This window comes from Narcine bancroftii, chromosome 1 (genome assembly GCF_036971445.1).
Source record: "Narcine bancroftii isolate sNarBan1 chromosome 1, sNarBan1.hap1, whole genome shotgun sequence".
Lineage (NCBI taxonomy): Eukaryota > Metazoa > Chordata > Chondrichthyes > Torpediniformes > Narcinidae > Narcine > Narcine bancroftii.
Genome location: NC_091469.1, coordinates 26,513,502 through 26,531,071, shown reverse-complemented (window position 1 = coordinate 26,531,071; position 17,570 = coordinate 26,513,502). Strand labels below are relative to the sequence as shown.

The 17,570-nt window shown below is 42.1% G+C and overlaps 1 protein-coding gene across 1 annotated transcript; it reads left to right on the top strand.

Moving 5' to 3' along the window:
• Nucleotides 1-1,321: 1,321 nt before the first annotated feature.
• On the top strand, nt 1,322-2,138 carry LOC138764562 (transmembrane protein 215-like). The gene has a single exon (XM_069940685.1). The coding sequence runs from the start codon at nt 1,463-1,465 to the stop codon at nt 2,084-2,086; it is 624 nt and encodes a 207-aa protein (XP_069796786.1). The 5' UTR covers nt 1,322-1,462; the 3' UTR covers nt 2,087-2,138.
• The last annotated feature ends 15,432 nt before the right edge of the window (nt 2,139-17,570 follow it).

Sequence of the window (17,570 nt, the reverse complement as noted above, 5' to 3'; positions counted from 1 at the left end):
CCCCCACCCCCACCCCAGGATTTTCTCTTTTATTACAGAAAATTATTGATTTGTTTTGTTGAGCAACCTCTGAAGAACCACCAGGTGCTATAAAATGCAGGCCTTTTGAACCCTTTCCCTGGAAAGGGTGGAGGGTTTAGGTCTGAATATATACATGGGCAAGTAATCCTGTCACCTCTGACCAATTCGAAGGTCAAATCCCCGCACAAATGGCCAATCGGCACGAAGTTGGATGGTCTGCACCGGGTAAACCAGGAGCCCATCATCTCAGTGCTATATTTAGGAGCTGATGGTGCCTCTCGTTCCCGGCTTGAGTTTCATACGGAAGTGCCTCGGATGTTAGAAAAGTTCCTTTGCCGAGACGCTTACTGGCACTCCTCAACCGGGGAGAAGCCAGATCCGAGATGAGGAAGCGGTTAAAAGGGGAACCGAGACACTGAATACCTTGGCAAATTGTCGGGTTGTGTGCTCTGCTTTGAGGAGTTGCGTGATGAAATCTCGGGAGGAGTCTCTCTCTCTCTCTCTCAGCATCGTTCCTGGTAACTCTTTCGAGGGCAACACGTCCACAAATAGTACTGCAGACACAGACTGTGGCCTCCATTGAGTCCCAGCGGGGGAAACGAACGCACGACCACCACTGCACACACACTAGGCCAATCTATCAGGTTAAACACCTCTGCAGGCCCCGTGTTTGAAGTAAAAACACAACGCTGGCGAAACTCAGCAGGTCAAACAAGGCAGCAAAGATTCAGAGCCAATGTTTCGGACATCAAGGTATTTTAGGTTAACATATCAACTGGATACTGCTGGGCATATTTATAACATCTCCAGGTTCACTAAGAACGTCGCCCAAACTTAGCCAGGTGAATACAGAATGCGTGGCATGAATTATATACACAGATAAACATATATAAACGGACAGGCGTTTAACCAAAACAGGACATTCATCCTCCCGTGTCTCTTATCTGTCCAATGTCCACAGGCTTTCTGATATATTTAACTGGAATAAACTGAAGACATTTGATATATACACACACTATAAATAAGTATAAAAACTTGATACACGCATTATAACAAATAGACGAATCAATTTAAACAAACTGAAATACATCAGGATATCTGGTCAAGGAGACTTGGATAAAGAGTTTGCCCAACTCATTGGCTTGCATACGCACGGAGCTCTCTGGTGCCCCAGTAAGGAGAGGGAGGGTTTCTAAATGATCCTTCTCGAGTTTCTGGTCATTGATCTTTTCTCTCCACCCCTGGTACTCCGAAAAGAGACGATGCCTGAAGAGCTCAGAGTCACAGCCCATCAGACGGAGCAAGGTGGAAAGCGAGGCCCGGTGAAGAACATTTTTGGAACCTATCAGGAGGAAGATAAGAGGGCGTTGGGAGTGAGCAAAAGGGGTGTCGACTCGAGCCGGCTGGTGACAGAATAGTCTCCCGGGTGTGACCCTTCACAATGAGACCTGATAACATCAACCCCAGGACGGGGCTGGTGGTGGCTTTAGTCAGTGTCTTTCTGGTCTTTGGATTCATGTTCACCGTGTCCGGGGTCAGAGGAGAGACTCTGGGGGACGTCCCTCTCATCGCCATCGGCCCTGCCATCTTCTTGCCAGGACTGGCTGCCATCGTGCTGGCTAAGAAGACAGACGGGTGCTCCAAGTGGCCGAGCTGCAGCCATCTCATCAGCACAGGAAGCGGCGACGACCAGCTGTTGGGTGGGCCGAGCGTCCGAAGCAGTTGGCAGGATGTGTCCAAGAACTCCACCCGATCCCACACCCCCGACGCGGAGGAGGGAGGCTTCGCCGTGGACTCCAAGAGCTTGATCCGGAAGAGCGGCCAAGAGGTGGCCAGAAACTACCTGGAGACTTACTACCCGTCCGATGTCTTCAACTACTGCGTTTTCGACCGTCTCTGCTCGAATCGGGACAGCTCCTTCTACACCAATGTATACTCGACCCGGGATAGCGTGGTCTACTCTCCCCGGGACAGTATACCCTACGGGAGGTACTACTGCTGCTACCCTAGCCCCGGGGAAGCCCGCCACGTTAGACTTTGTTGGGACTACGAGACCATCGTGTGAGCACTCCTGGATTCCCGAGCAGGGAGGAACAATTGCGAAGTGCAGCGCCCAATCCTCCCAAACATGTTCCATCGCTTGGTCTATGAGTGGTCTGATGGACGCGCTGGATTTTGAATCAATTCGATTTCCAATGTTTGTACTGTGAATGATAACTACTGTGAATATAATTATATCGCCCTAATGGGCGCTAGGGCAATCCAGTTGTAACTGTTAGCGTGGCTTGTCAAGTGCTCCGATTTCATCAGTAGGCGCTTCACCTCACCATTGCTTGCTCGCCCTTTTTTAAGAGAATTCGCGGCTTCTTTTTATTTCTCTCCCATGCTCAAGTGTATGACAAACCTTGCATGTGTGAACATTGGGAGCTTAGGCTGAACTATAAAGCGAGGGAGGGTTTGTGAAGGGGACGGATGATTGAGCAACTCACTGTGAATCAAGTAAGAGTTACCATTCTGGTGTCGCCGAATGAGATTGATTTTATGAGAGCATTTGTACATCAATATCCTCCATTCGGTGTATTTTTCCCCTCTGGGGGGGGGATTTATCCTGCTTTTTTATTCGTGAAGTTGATGTAATTCTTCTTCCTCCGCACTTTAAACAGGCTCTGCTTTACAGCAACCGCAGATGCTGGAATCTTGAGCAAACGTTGCAGGCCGGGCGACATGCGCGGGGAGAATGGCTCCGTCAACGTCTCAGGTTGGGACCCTTCATCGAGACTAAGAGTAAGAAGCGGTGATATCAAGGGGGAAATGGGAGGAGAAGTTGGGGAGGAGCTAAGAGGAGAGGCTCTTCCAGTGGCCTCTCCCTCCAGCTTTCTCTCCCACCCTTCAATGCTCTATCACCTTTCCTCTCCCCCCCCCCCCCCCCCCATACTCTTCTTACTTTAACCTCGATAAAGGATCCCCATCCCATTTCTGTCCATGGACGCTGCCTGACCCATTGCTTCCCTCTAGCTTTTCCTCATTTAATCTGCTTTCTGAGACCTCTGTTAGCTACTGACAGGAGTTAGACGACCCCCTCTACCTCCTACATATTGGTGTGAGTGCTGCTGTCAATAGATGATCTGTTTTACAATGCTCACTGAGGCTGCAGTTTATAACCTGTTAGGAAAGATAGGCATTTCTGCATGACCTTTCTCATCCTTCTGAAGCAATTACAGCTAACGAAATCCAAATGAAGAGCTGACATCATGGTAATGGAGGACTGTCATAAAAACAATATTTCTTTTTAAATTGACCAAGTTGTTTATTTATTCTTTGTGGGGGGGGGGGGGGGATATATAGGTTTCCAATATGTGATAGGAAGGGAAATCTTTTGAGCTGTCATTTAAGGGAAATTGAGGAGACGACTGGTCAACCCAAATGATGATTTGAAATATTAATTCTGTTTCTCATTCCACAAATGTTGCCTAAGTTGAGCATTCTTTATTTCCTGTTTAAACAGCGAATTATTGTTCAGAAAAACCCAATGATTGAGTTTCTCATGATGTTATATTCAATGAGTGTTTCTTCCAATGTTACTTGAATTTTTCTCACAATGATTTTTTATTATTATATAAATATCCATTTAAGAGGCAGATCCTCCACTTTAATTGCAAGTCCTAAACATATACTGGTCAATGGACTGAATATTAAGAAGGGAATCCAAGAGACAACTGATTAATGCACAAAAGTGCTGGAGAAACTCAGCAGGTCCCACCATACCCATAGGAAGCAAAGTTATATAAACCACTTCGACTACAATCACAGCCTCTGCAGGCTTTATTTTTTCACTCCACAAGAGATGATTGATATCATTACATCTGTCCAGTGCCAGGAATCAAAGACAAATATGTACCTTGATGTGTTTATTTCAATAGGTTGATTATGGGATGGAGGAGAATGTTTATTGAGTTTTTTGGATAATTCTCCACTTAAATTCCTCTTCCCATGGTTTGTGTTTGAACTTGCAAAATCTTGAGATCTGACCTTTTTAATTTGCTTCATTGAGCCTCGACTTCCATTTCTAGTCTGTGTTAGAATTGTCACTTCTTTTCATCGCATGAGTTCCCCCTGGAATAGTCATTGTCTCTGCTCCCATATTTGGTATGCAGCTGGTTTAACCATTCACCGTCAGGCTGGCTGGACCATATAAAACACAATCAGCTCTGCTCTGCCAAAGCCATCACTCACTATTCCATCTTGTAATGCAACGATGATCCCAGCTGGTTTCCTCCCATCAATTATCATTTTAAACTCCTGGTTCTTCCACCCCTACTTTCTACAAGTGGGAGCAGATTATGAATCTCTTTACCTCTATTGATTTCCTTCTTCCCCAGCCTCCACTCCCCCGGACCCATCCTCCAAGAGTCATGGGGCTGAACAGCATGGCTCAACTCGTCCAGATTTCCCATCTGAGCTGCTCTCATTTGCCTGTGTTTGGCATATATCCCTCAAAAGCTTTTATAACCAACTACTTGTCAAATATCACAAATGGACTCACCTCCAGAGGGTTTCTGGCAGCTCCTTCCACCATTTTGATTTAAAAGTTGCCCCTCAGGTCCCTTTTAAGACTTTACCCTCTCACTTTCAATCTATGGGTCCAAATTTTAGACTCCCTTACTCTGGGAAACAGACTGACCATTCACCTTATCTGTGTCCCTTGGGGATTGCTTCATTGAGCCTCTTCTCTCTGTCTGATGCAACAGCAAGCACCTCCTAGTGTCAACCAGTTCAATTCCACACCCCATTGCCACACTGACATGTCTGTCCATGGCCTCATGTACTGCCAAGTTGAGGCCACCCACAAATTGGAGGAACAACACCTTATGCTCCTCCTCAGCCGTTTCCAACCAGACAGCAACAATATTGGCTTCTCCAATTTCTGTTAACCCCATTCGCCCAGACTTTCTCTTTCCTTCATCCCCTGTCTTCCTTTCCCATTACTCCTTTCTTTTCCTTCTCCTCTCAGAGCTAACTTTCTTAGCCCTCTGCCCTTGTCCCCTATCACTTCTCAGCTTACTTCTCCCTCCCACCTGTGACCATTCATTACCTGTGTGCCGTGTTCTTCCCCATTTCCCCCCAGCCCCACCACTTTTTAAATTCAAGTGTTTGCTCGTTCTTCGGCACCCTGAAGAAGGGCCTGAAACATCGTATGCCTTTTACTTTCTATGGATGTTGCATGATCTGGTGAGTTTCCCTGGCACATTTGTGTACGGTTCCAACTTCTGTACGCAGTGCATTGACTGATGAAGGCAAATGTGCCAAAATGCCTTCTTTCATCAGTCGCGATGCGGCCAGAGCTTCTGCAATGGCAGTGCTGCTGGTCCAGACCAGCAGAGAGTGGAGAGCAAAGTCTCAGCACTCCCCCGCAAGGTTCAATGGTCCAGTCCAACTACCGTCGGCTCTGTACATGGCCTGTCCAAGGAACTGACAGTTGTTTATTTTGAAATCCCACGACTGTGGGGTTTGGGCCCACGATGGCAATATCTTTGAGCGGCCGGAGCCATGAAGAGATGCAGACTCCAGAGATGCGTAGGACTGGTGCAGAGCACCATAAAAATGGGGAGAACATTGCCCGTTTGAGAAGGAGAAGCAGAGGAGATAACCCACAGGATGGTGATTTGGCGGCGGACCTGTGAGGGGCTCTGAGGCTGAAGACAATCTGCTGCTGACTCGGGGCGAGAAACCCACAAAGGCTGTGGCGGCTGTGGTCAAGGGATTCACAGCAGGCTGCAGACAGCTGGAGACTGATAGGGTACCAGGTATCGGAAGCGGGATGCGAGAGGGCACTGGATGCTTTCTGATCTGGTCAGAGGTGTGCATCTGGAGCTCAGGTTGCTGATGGTTTGGACTGAAGGCCGCGGAGGCTGCAGGAGGACTGGAGGTGAAACCAAGGACATTCAGTTGCCATGGGGGACTCTCTCTTGCTTCTCTTTCTCAGGCTGTAAGGGGCACTGAGCAATTTTTGCTGATAGCGAATCTTTGTCTGCCTTACAGTAAACTAAAGGAAATTGAGTGTAATATCACATTTTCTGTTTTATTACATGTCAATAAAATAATCTTTTTTTAATTTTTCACACTATGAACTATATTAATCAAAATATACATAAACATATCCCTCTTGAACATACACAGTGTCATTTTCTCCCCTTTTCCCCCCTCCCTTCCCTCCCTCCTTCCCACCCCCCTCCAAACCCATTTAATGTTCAACATATACAATACAATAAACCCATTAAACAATGTCATCACGCAATGAAAATAAACAAGAAAATTGTGTCATCTACTGTTACACACTGGGACAGTTCATTTCGTCTTCTTCTCATTCTATCATTTTAGGGGGTAAAGGTCCGCGGTTGGCCCTCTCTGTTGTGTTCCATGCACGGTTCCCAAATTTGTTCAAATAATGTGACTTTATTTTTTAAATTATATGTTATTTTTTCAAATGGAATACATTTATTCATTTCTATATACCACTGCTGTACTTTCAGGCTCTATTCTGATTTCCAAGTTGACATTATACATTTTTTTGCTACAGCTAAGGCTATCATAATAAATCAATTTTGCGCTTCATCCAGTTCGAGGCCTAATTCTTTATTTCTTATATTACTTAGAAGAAAGATCTCTGGATTTTTTAGTATGTTGCTTTTTGTGATTTTATTTAATACCTGATTTAGATCTTCCCAAAACTTTTCCACTTTCTCACATCCCCAAATTGCATGTACTGTTGTTCCCGTTTCCTTCTTACAGCGAAAACATCTATCTGATACTGTTGGGTCCCATTTATTTAACTTTTGGGGCGTGATATATAGCCTCTGTAACCAATTATATTGTATCATGCGTAACCTCGTGTTTATTGTATTTCTCATAGTTCCGGAGCATAGTTTTTCCCATTTTTCATTTTTTATCTTTATGTTTAGATCTTGTTCCCACTTTTATTTGGGTCTACAGCTTATTTCATCATTTTCTTTCTCTTGCAGCTTGATGTACATGTTTGTTATAAATCTTTTAATTATCATTGTGTCTGTAATCACATATTCAAAGCTGCTTCCTTCTGGTAACCTCAGCCTGCTTCCCAATTTGTCCTTTAAGTAGCTTTTCAGTTGGTGGTATGAAAACATTGTACCGTGAGTTATTCCATATTTGTACTTCATTTGTTCAAATGATAATAAATTATTTCCCAAAAAACAATTTTCTATTCTTTTAATTCCTTTTCTCTCCCATTCTCTAAAGGAAAGGTTATCTATTGTGAAAGGGATTAGTTGATTTTGCGTTAATAGTAATTTTGGTAGTTGGTAATTTGTTTTTTTCCTTTCTATGTGAATCTTCTTCCAAATATTGAGCAGATGGTGCAGTACTAGTGAACTTCTATATTGCACCAGTTTTTCATTCCACTTATAAAGTATATATTCTGGTACCTTCTCCCCTATTTTATCAACTCTATCCTGGTCCAATCTGGTTTTTCCCTTGTTTGATAAAAATCTGATAGATATCTTAATTGTGCTGCTCTATAATAATTCTTAAAGTTTGGTAGCTGCAAACTACCTTGTTTGTACCATTCTGTTAATTTATCTAGCGCTATCCTCGGTTTTCCCCCCTTTCCATAAGAATTTCCTTATTACTTTCTTTAGTTCACTGAAGAATATCTCTGTTAAGAGAATTGGTAACGATTGAAATAAGTATTGTATCCTTGGGAAGATATTCATTTTAATGCAATTTACACTTCCTATCAGTGTTAGTGGCAAAGCTTTCCAATGTTCTTAGTCATCTTGTAGTTTCTTCATTAATGGCTGATAATTTAATTTGTATACATGGCCTGGATTATTATTTAGTCTAATACCTAGGAATTGGATTGCTTGCCATTTAAATGGTGATTCTTTTTTAAACTTTGTGAAATCCACATTATGCATTGGCATCGCTTCACTTTTATTTGCGTTGATCTTGTACCCCAATATTTCTCTGTATTCCTTCAATTTCTTATGTAATTCTTTTATTGATAATTCTGGTTCTGTTAAGTATACTATGATGTCATCTGCAAATAGACTGATTTTATATTCCCTCTCTTTCATTTTTACCCCTTTTATTTAATTTTCTGTTCTTATCAGTTCTGTCAATGGTTCTATTGCTAAAGCGAACAGTGAGGGAGATAGTGGACATCCCTGCCTAGTTGACCTGCTTAATTTAAATTGGTTCGATATATATCCATTTACTGTCAGCTTCGCCATTGGACCCTTATATTAATGCTTTAATCCAATTAATATATTTCTCTGGTAGGTTGAACTTCTGTAATACTTTGAATAAATAATTCCATTGTACCCTGTCAAAGGCTTTCTCTGCGTCTAAAGCAACAACCACTGTTGGCGTCTTATTTCCTTGTACCGCATGGATTAAGTTAATGAACTTACAAACATTGTCTGTCATTCGTCTTTTCTTAAGAAATTCAGTTTGATCTGGTTTTACTATTTTTCGTACACAGTCGGCCAATCTGTTTGCTAATAGTTTTGCTATTTTCTTATAATCTGAATTAAGTAGAGATATTGGTCTATACGATGCTGGTGTTAGTGGATCTTTCCCTGTCTTTGGTATTACTGTAATTATTTCTGTTTTACATGAATCTGGGAAGTTTTGTGTTTCTTCTTTACTTCCAGGAGAGGAGGAATTAGTAACTCTTTAAATGTTTTATAGAATTCTACTGGGAGTCCGTCCTCCCCAGGCGTTTTATTGTTCGGTAGCTTTTTTAATATATCTTGTATTTCCTCTATTTCAAATGGTTTTATCAATTTGTTTTGCTCCTCTTCTTGCAATTTTGGTAGTTCAATTTTAGCTAGAAAGTCATCTATTTGTCTTCTTTCCCTTCATTCTCAGTTCAGTATAATTGCTTGTAGAATTCTTTAAAGTTTTCATTGATCTCTGTTGGGTTATATGTAATTTGTTTTTCCTTTTTCCTTGATGCCAATACAGTTCTTTTAGCTTGTTCTATTTTAGGTTGCCAGGCTAGTATTTTGTGTGTTTTTTCTCCGAGCTCGTAATACTTCTGCTTTATTTTCATTATGTTCTTCTCCACCTTATACATTTGTAATGTTTCGTATTTTATTTTTTGTCTGCCAATTCTCTTCTTTTTGTTGTATCTTCCCTTGTTGCTAATTCTTTTTCTGTACTTACTATTTCCCTTTCCAGCTATTCTATTTCCCGATTGTAGTCCTTTTTCATCTTAATTACATAACTTATTATCTGCCCTCTGATGAAGGCTTTCATTGCATCCCATAATATAAATTTGTCTTTCACTGATTCCATTTTTATTTCAAAGTACATTTTAATTTGGCACTCAATAAATTCTCTAAATTCCTGTCTTTTAAGTAGCATGGAGTTTAATCTCCATCTATATGTTCTTGGTGGTGTGAGAAGCAGAGGTGCCTTCACAGATTTCACTCGAGACAAAAATTGAGAACAAAGAACATTTATTTTACAACAGTGCAAAGTTGGTTGCTTCCCCTTACCCTGGGAATACACACACGTACTGGGGCTTACCCAACTTTTTATACATTCTATTTCAGTACAGAGGTACCTCTCCCCTTAACATTCTTCTGCATTCTGGATTGGTTTGGCATTAGGTAATTCTCCCTACGTGCAGATTGTGTGCCTTTCTTGTATACTTGTTTACCAGGAAGAGTCATGTCTTTGTTCTTATTCATAAATCTCAACCCCCAGGACTTGATAAATCTACCTACTTGCTATAAGACCCCTATTCTATTATACTTGCTTAACCCTTCTTCACACTCTATTCTACTCCATCCTTATTCAACCCATCATAAGTCATTCCTATTTAGCACTTGCTTGACTTCCCTTATCCCATTATCCCTTCACCCCATCCTAATTCTTTCCTATTTAGCAATTGATTTTTCCATATTCCATTATCTCTCACAGTGGGATGTCCTCTAGTTCTATTGCTAATAACAGAGGTGAGTGATCAGATAACAATCTAGCTTTATTTTCCATTTTCCTAACTCTCCCTTGGATATGGGCTGACAACAGGAACAGGTCAATCCTTGAGTATGTTTTATGTCTACTCAAATAATATGAGTATTCCTTCTCCTTTAGGTGTTGTCTCCTCCATATATCCAAAAGTTGAACATTGATATTTTATTGATGCATCCTGTTGTTTCCATTTCTCAGCTTGTCTACTGTTACTGCTAGTCATGGAAACTTCTCCTTCCCAGTATTTATCCCTTTTCATTGATAATAGAGATACATCATTTAAAACATGTCCTTTGTCCATCAAATCCATGATAACCTGTTTTCGTCTCTTCACTCCCATCAATTTTGCTCTCCCCTCATGTATTCTCACACTCATCTGCACCCTAGAGTAACTTATCCACTGACTCACATGGCTTTGCATTTTGAGTGAAAATTATTAGCACCAAGGGAAACCCCACACAGCCACTGGAGAACATGCAAACTCCACACAGATAGCACACCTGAGGTCAAATCTAACCTGGGTCACTGGAGCTAGGATGCAGCAGCTCCACTAACTGTATCATTGAGCTGTCCTTTGGAAATTCTTTTCAAATCTGCTTCCACTGCCTTTTGATGCAGATCATTTCACATCTGAACACATTGCTGCTTTCGTAAATAATGATTATCTTCCCTCAGGATCCTGTTATTGTAATGAAGGATTTAGACAGCTTATGCAAGAAGGGATGCAGTCGCATCAGAAGACATAATCTAAATTCCACCATGGGGCCCAGGGATACAGTTGAATCAGAAAACATAATCTAATTTACACCATGAGGCCCAGGATGCATATGAATCAGTAGACATGATCTAATTTCCACCATGAGGCCCAGAGATGCAGTTGTCTTTTCTTGGTCACAGACTGTCAGGAGACCTTGAAGATAATTAAATCATTTATTCAAAGAGATAAGCTATTTTTGGGTAATATAAGCCATGGTCCCATTGTTGAAGTTTGAGACTCTCCGAGAGGTGGCAACATCTCTCAGCAAGAAGAAGAACTTCTAGACTCCAACCAACATCCCGGTCGGGGGAAGTGGAGAAGCTGCTACCGGCGCCCAGACAACCTACTACAAATGTGCGGTTATTGCCTCTCTTCGGCAGTTGGGACCAGTCCAGGTGTTGATAAGTATAATTGGGAAGGGCTTGCATATTGTAGTTTAATATCAGCTTTAGATTTAGTAATAAAGATTTGTATAAACTGAAGTGCTCTCGGTGTGTGTGTCTGTTTTCTTTCAGTAGCTCAAACACTGTGACCAATCTAAAACGAACAAAGTGAGAGGTACAAGTTTACCCAGGACAGTTATATATCTTAAATCTGTTTTCTCCAGATCAAGAAATAGAACAGTTTTACAGTGGGTCAGAATAAGAAAGAGTACAGGGAGATTTAAGTTAAGTTCACTGCCCCTTTCTGTAATTGCATGATGTTAAATATGATTGGAGAGGAGAAGATTCTTAGAGCCATGTACATTAATAAATTGTGGAAATAATGTCCAAGGTATCCAAGTTTGCTGATGGTGTGAAGATGGGGTGGATGGTGTGCTGCATACAGCTCAGTAACAGGCCCTTTTGACCCATGTACCCTTGCTGCCCAATTACACTCAATTGACCTATACCCTGGCAAATTTTTGAACGGTGGGAGGAAACCTACGCAGACTCGGGATGAACATACAAACTCCTTATAGACAGCGCGGGATTCAAAACATGGTCCTGGTTGCTGGTGCTTTCTTTCTTTCTTTCTTTTCTTTGGCTTGGCTTCGCGGACGAAGATTTATGGAGGGGTAATGTCCACGTCAGCTGCAGGCTCGTTTGTGGCTGACAAGTCCGATGCGGGACAGGCAGGCACGGTTGCAGCGGTTGCAAGGGAAAGTTGGTTGGTTGGGGTTGGGTGTTGGGTTTTTCCTCCTTTGCCTTTTGTCAGTGAGGTGGGCTCTGCGGTCTTCTTCAAAGGAGGTTGCAGCCCACTGAACTGTGAGGTGCCAAGATGCACGGTTTGAGGCGAGATCAGCCCACTGGCGGTGGTCAATGGAGCAGGCACCAAGAAACTTCTTTAGGCAGACCTTGTACCTCTTCTTTGGTGCACCTCTGTCTCGGTGGCCAGTGGAGAGGTCGCCATTTAACACGATCTTGGGAAGGCGATGGTCCTCTATTCCGGAGACATGACCCACCCAGCATAGTTGGGTGCTGTAACAGTGTTGCAATAACCACTACACTAACTATGCCATCCTTAACGGCAATGTGGATGTTTGGAACCTGCCATAGATCGGTTGGATGAACACAGAAGAGCACATGAATGGGCCTTTTGGTCTATGATGATGGTGCCAAACATGATGGCCAGGTAAACGAAATCTCTTCTGCCTGCACACGATCCGTATCCATCTACTCCTCGCCTATTCATTTGTTTACCTAGAAGCCTCATAAATGTTACTTTCATATCTACTTCTCCCACTACCCTTGACAGTCCATTCCAGACACCAACACTTTTGTGTTTAAAAAAAACTTGCCCCGCACATTTCCTTCAAATTTCAGGCACCACCTATAGACACTTTCCAAGTTCTAATGTTTCCCAATTTCAAAATATGTCATCTTCTAGGAAATGTAAGTGACAATATTCTGAATTGCTATCTTATTAATCCAATAAATCAAACTTCATAGTTGCAGCTGTTTAATTTGTTGGTAAAACAAATAAACATTTTGCATAACTTTGTATTGAGGTTTTCACAAAGCATACTGTATAATGATAACAATATTCAACTTTAAACAGATATAAAAGAAATAAATAAAATGAAATGAATTAAGATGAAATTAAAGTATCTCGAGATCTTATATCTCTGTCATAATTCTTTGGAGAATGAGATGTAAACTCCCGGTCTTTTCGGATATTACAACATATTATATCATATGGCAACACTACAAACAATACTTCATTAAAGGGACAGGCACAAAATTAACAAAAGAATAAAAAACACAAGGTTTTGACACCACCTCACCTTGAATTCATCTCCTTTAGTCTTTGACATTTTTTTACCCTGGGGACAAAATTCAGTCTACCCTATTTATGTATTCCTTTCATGGTTTTTTAAACTTCTATCAGACCTCCCTTCAGCCTCCATGCTTCAAAGAAAACAACCCAACTTTGTCCAATCTTTCCCTTTAGCGCATAACCTCTAATCCAGAGAGCATCCTCGGACACCTCTTTTGTCCCCTTTTGAAAACCATCACATTCGAAGCTGCAAGTGCAGCCTAACCAAAGTTTTATAGAGCTGCAACATAACTTCTTACCCTTGTACAAAATGCCTTGCCAATGAAGACAAGCACATCAAATAACCTTTTTATCATGAATGGTGACTGATGAGAAAAAATGTGTAATCATGCACTTCGGTAAGGGGAATCTAAAGGCAGATTATTAACTAAGTGGAGAAAGATTGGAAATGAGAGAAGTTTTCATGCACAAAAAACACAAAAGGTTAGCAGACTGATGCAGTCAATAATTAGGAAGACAAATGGTATATTTGCCTTTATTGGTAGAGGAATGTTCAGAAAGAGTATTGGTACTATTCTACAGGGTTCTAGTAAGACCATTCCTGGAATTCAAGGAATGGTATGATCCCTTTGGTCTCTTTAATACCTGTATTCAATTGAAAGAGTATACTAGTATATCCTTTCAGCCTCCACCACCATCCCCAGCAAGGCATTCCAGGCACCCACAACTCTCTGTGTAGAAAACTTACCCCTGATGTCTCCCTTAAACTTCCCTCCCTTCTGGTGTTTGTGGATCCTGCCCTGGGAAACAGATGCTGGCTGTCCACCCTATCTATGACTCTCATAATCTTGTAGACATCTATCAAGTCTCCTCTCATCCTTCTACGCTCCAAAGAGACAAATCCCAGGTCTTCTATCCTCGTTTCCCAATACAGACAACATCCTGGTAAATCTCTGCACCCTCTCCATAGCTTCCACATCCTTTCTATAATGAGGAGACCAGAACTGAACACAATACTCTAAGTGTGGTCTCACCAGAGATTGTAGAGTTGTAACATGGTCTCTTTGACGCACAGTAAATAACTCGAGAGGCTGAGACCGAGTCACTGATCTACAGACTTTTATTTACAATGGACAAGGACCTCATCCTGTGCCGTGACCTGAGATTTCTGGGGAAGGGTCAAGGAGTTAGAGGCTTTATACAAGGTCAAAAGAGGGAGAGGCCACAGGTACAGTCACAGGATGGGTCGGAACCAGGTAATCAGGTCTACAGCAGTTCAGCATTTCACCACACTCTCTACTCCTGAAATCAATCCTTCTTAATGAATCCCAGTATTCCATAAGCCTTCTTAACTATCCTGTGTGGTGATTTGGAGGGATGTATGGATTTGAACCTCAGTTCATCCACACTCTTAAGTAACTGACCGTTAATCCTGTACTCAGCCTTCTGGTTTGTCCTTCAGCACAATTTCAGGAAGGCAGCTTAAAGCAGGGGTGAAATCACCCACTGAATGAATTAACTCCTTCATTTAGGCACCTGGGCCCTCCTGAAAAGTCACCAAGGCTGATAGTGGGTCAAATGTATTTCACGCGCTTTGAAAAGGACAACCACTTTCTATCCACAGTTTGCTTCACTATTGCAGTGTTTCAATTCTCTTAAGAGAAATATTTGGTTACATTTCATTTTGTTCCATCATTGGATGCATCTTAATCTTTCAAAACATTATTTTGTTTGTCATTATCAGCTGTGCTTTCAAGTGCCAAGACACTGAGCTCTGAATCCTCTACCCAAACCTCTCCACTCCTTTACCTGCCCTCCTCCTCATTGTCTCTTAACTCTCCTCCTCCACCCACCCCCCCCCCCCCCCACCCTGATCCTTGTTGACTTTTCTTTGTTAATGTTGATGATGGGGGCACTGTGCCACAATACAAAGGCTCTATGCTAATACAAATATAAAAAAACGTTGTTGCCATGTCACCCTACTTTTTTTGCTGAAAAAGTAGCTAATTAAATGCTATTGAAATACTTGATGAGATATTACTCAGGCTATTGCAAATAAAGCGGGAGTTGAATGAACAAGGTCTGATATGCAAATGTTTGCTTGTTTATCTGCATGAGGTCATTTTTAATGTAAATGATATGCACAAGCAAAACCCAAGGTATTGTACAGCTCTCACAAACACCCATCTGATTAGCACAACTAATAGATTAAATCCTTATTACTTTGGACATCCTTATTCCCAAGTTACAGTGGTAAAGGGAGATGAAAGCAATGCAGGAAAGGACAAAGGATCGATTTGCATTCCTGTCACATCAAATGGGGCTCTTTGTAAACCTAGGAAACCTAGAAGACATTTTGTACACTGTTAAGAGAAAATAATCTGTTGTGGTGAACCATTGGCCTCAAAAGAATGTAAGAACATAAGAAGTAGGGGCAGGAATTGACCACCTGGCTCAATATCCCTGCTCCACCATTCCGTATGATCATGCTGATCAGCCATGGTCTAACCTCCACTTATCAGCCTCAACTCTCCTGGTATTCAAAATCTATCCGTCTACTCCTTACAAACATTTAATGAGGCAGTGTCTACTGCTTTCTTGGACAGAAAATACCACAGATTCAATGCTCTTTGGGAGAACTTCATACTGATCTACTCCTTCAAATCTTTTAAAAAAATATTTTATTATGGGCAATTTTTAAACCGTAACGGTAAATACATTTCTTTCAATAAAAAACTTCAAAAGTTATACATGTGGTATACAAAATCTCTCCCCCCTCTCTTCCTCCATCCCCAAACCCCCAAAAAAAGAAAAAGAAAAAGAAGAAACAGAAATAGAAGAGAGAGAAAAACTGGAGAATGTCAAAAGAATAAACTATTTAATATAAGACTTTAACAATGCAATGATGCTGGAGGTTACCAAGAGATGGGGCCTTCAGCATTAATACCCCCATTTTGCAAATATGGGTGCCATCTTTTCCAAAATATCTGATATTTATTTTGTAAAATACAAGTAATCTTCTCAACTGGAATGCAGTACTCCCCCAAATCTGAAGGTTATGTCCTCAAATTCTAATCTCACTTGCCAGTTGAAACTACCTCCTGTTTCTATCTTAATTCCTTTCATAATTTTATATGCTTCCATAAGATCTTCCTTTATCTTTCTAAAATTTCATGATTATATTTCTAGATGACTCAATCTCCCCTCATAAGCTAATTCCTTCCTTTCACAAATCAACCTGATGAACCTCCTCTGCATTGCTGCCAAAGCCATTAAGCCATTTCATGCTAGGCCTCCACCTGGAGGTCGGCTATAAGCACAGAAGGAAAACATAAAACTTAGCTTTCAAGGAGTAGTCCTAAAAGGCTGCTCCTACGTTGCATTCATATTGAGAGGTGCTTTGTAGTGCCCTCCAGATCTGATGGAGGAGGGGCCACTGGTGCTGTAGCGCCACCTGTCATAAATACGTGGCAGAGCAATGGCTGTCTTCCCTACCCATAATCCCCTAAGCAGCTGGAACCGCTCTCCGTTTTCCCAGAAGAGTTCCAACTGCATGGGGGATTATGGGTAGGGAAGATGGCCATTGTTTTGCTGCGTTTTGAGCCTCAGAGAGCAACCCCAAAGGCCGAAGCGGCCTGGTGAAGAGCCGGAGTGGCCAGCATGGCTGGCACAGCCCACACTGGCCACCCCCCTCACAGCTCCTGCTGGCTGCTCTTGAACTTATGGTTCCCGCCAGTTACCTTTGCCTTAAGGGAGTCATGGAGGGAGAGGGGTGAGTGGGTGAGGGAGAGAGGGGAGATGGGCTGACAGTGACATCAGACCCTCACCCCCCCATCCAGCCAATTGCAGAGGCTGTACATTCATGTGATGCAGCAGAGCGCTGCACTCCGCCAATTTTCCTTTCCCAAGAGCCGGCCACGGTGCATTCAAGAAGGTAAATCTCCCGATGTAAGGGCAGAGAACCTCTGCCTTTACAGTCGGGATTTTTCATTGTATGAAAGCGCCTTGTATTTCCTTTCTCATGTAAGACTAGAATTGCATACAGTTCTCCAGTTGCTCGTACAGTTGCAGCAGAACCTCCCTGCTCTGAAATTCAATCCCTCTAGCAATGAAGGCCAACATTCCATTTGCCCTTCTTGATTACCTGCTACCTAACCTTTTACAATTCATGCACAAGCACTCCTGGGTGTCTCTGCACAACGGCTCACTGCACTTCTTCACCATTTAACTAATCCAATCTACAATTTTTATCTCTAAAGTGGATGCACGACTTACAGAAGGAGGGAGAAAGAAATCAAAGGATGTTGTGATGGGGTGGGAAGAGACTTGTGTGAAACCCAAACTTGAGGTTTATTTCTGTGTTGCGTCACCTTATGGCATAAGACATGTTCGTCTCATAGTGCCCTCTAATGGTTATATTGATTGTCTTGCAACAGCTGCAAGGTTTACTGTATATTTACAGTCGTACACAATCCAGACTCCCTTTCAAGCTGTCATGTTTTTTTCTAATGGTTAGCAC

Coding starts and splice junctions, on each gene's coding strand:
- LOC138764562 (XM_069940685.1), top strand. CDS start 1,463: ATGAGACCTGATAACATCAACCCCAGGACGGGGCTGGTGGTGGCTTTA.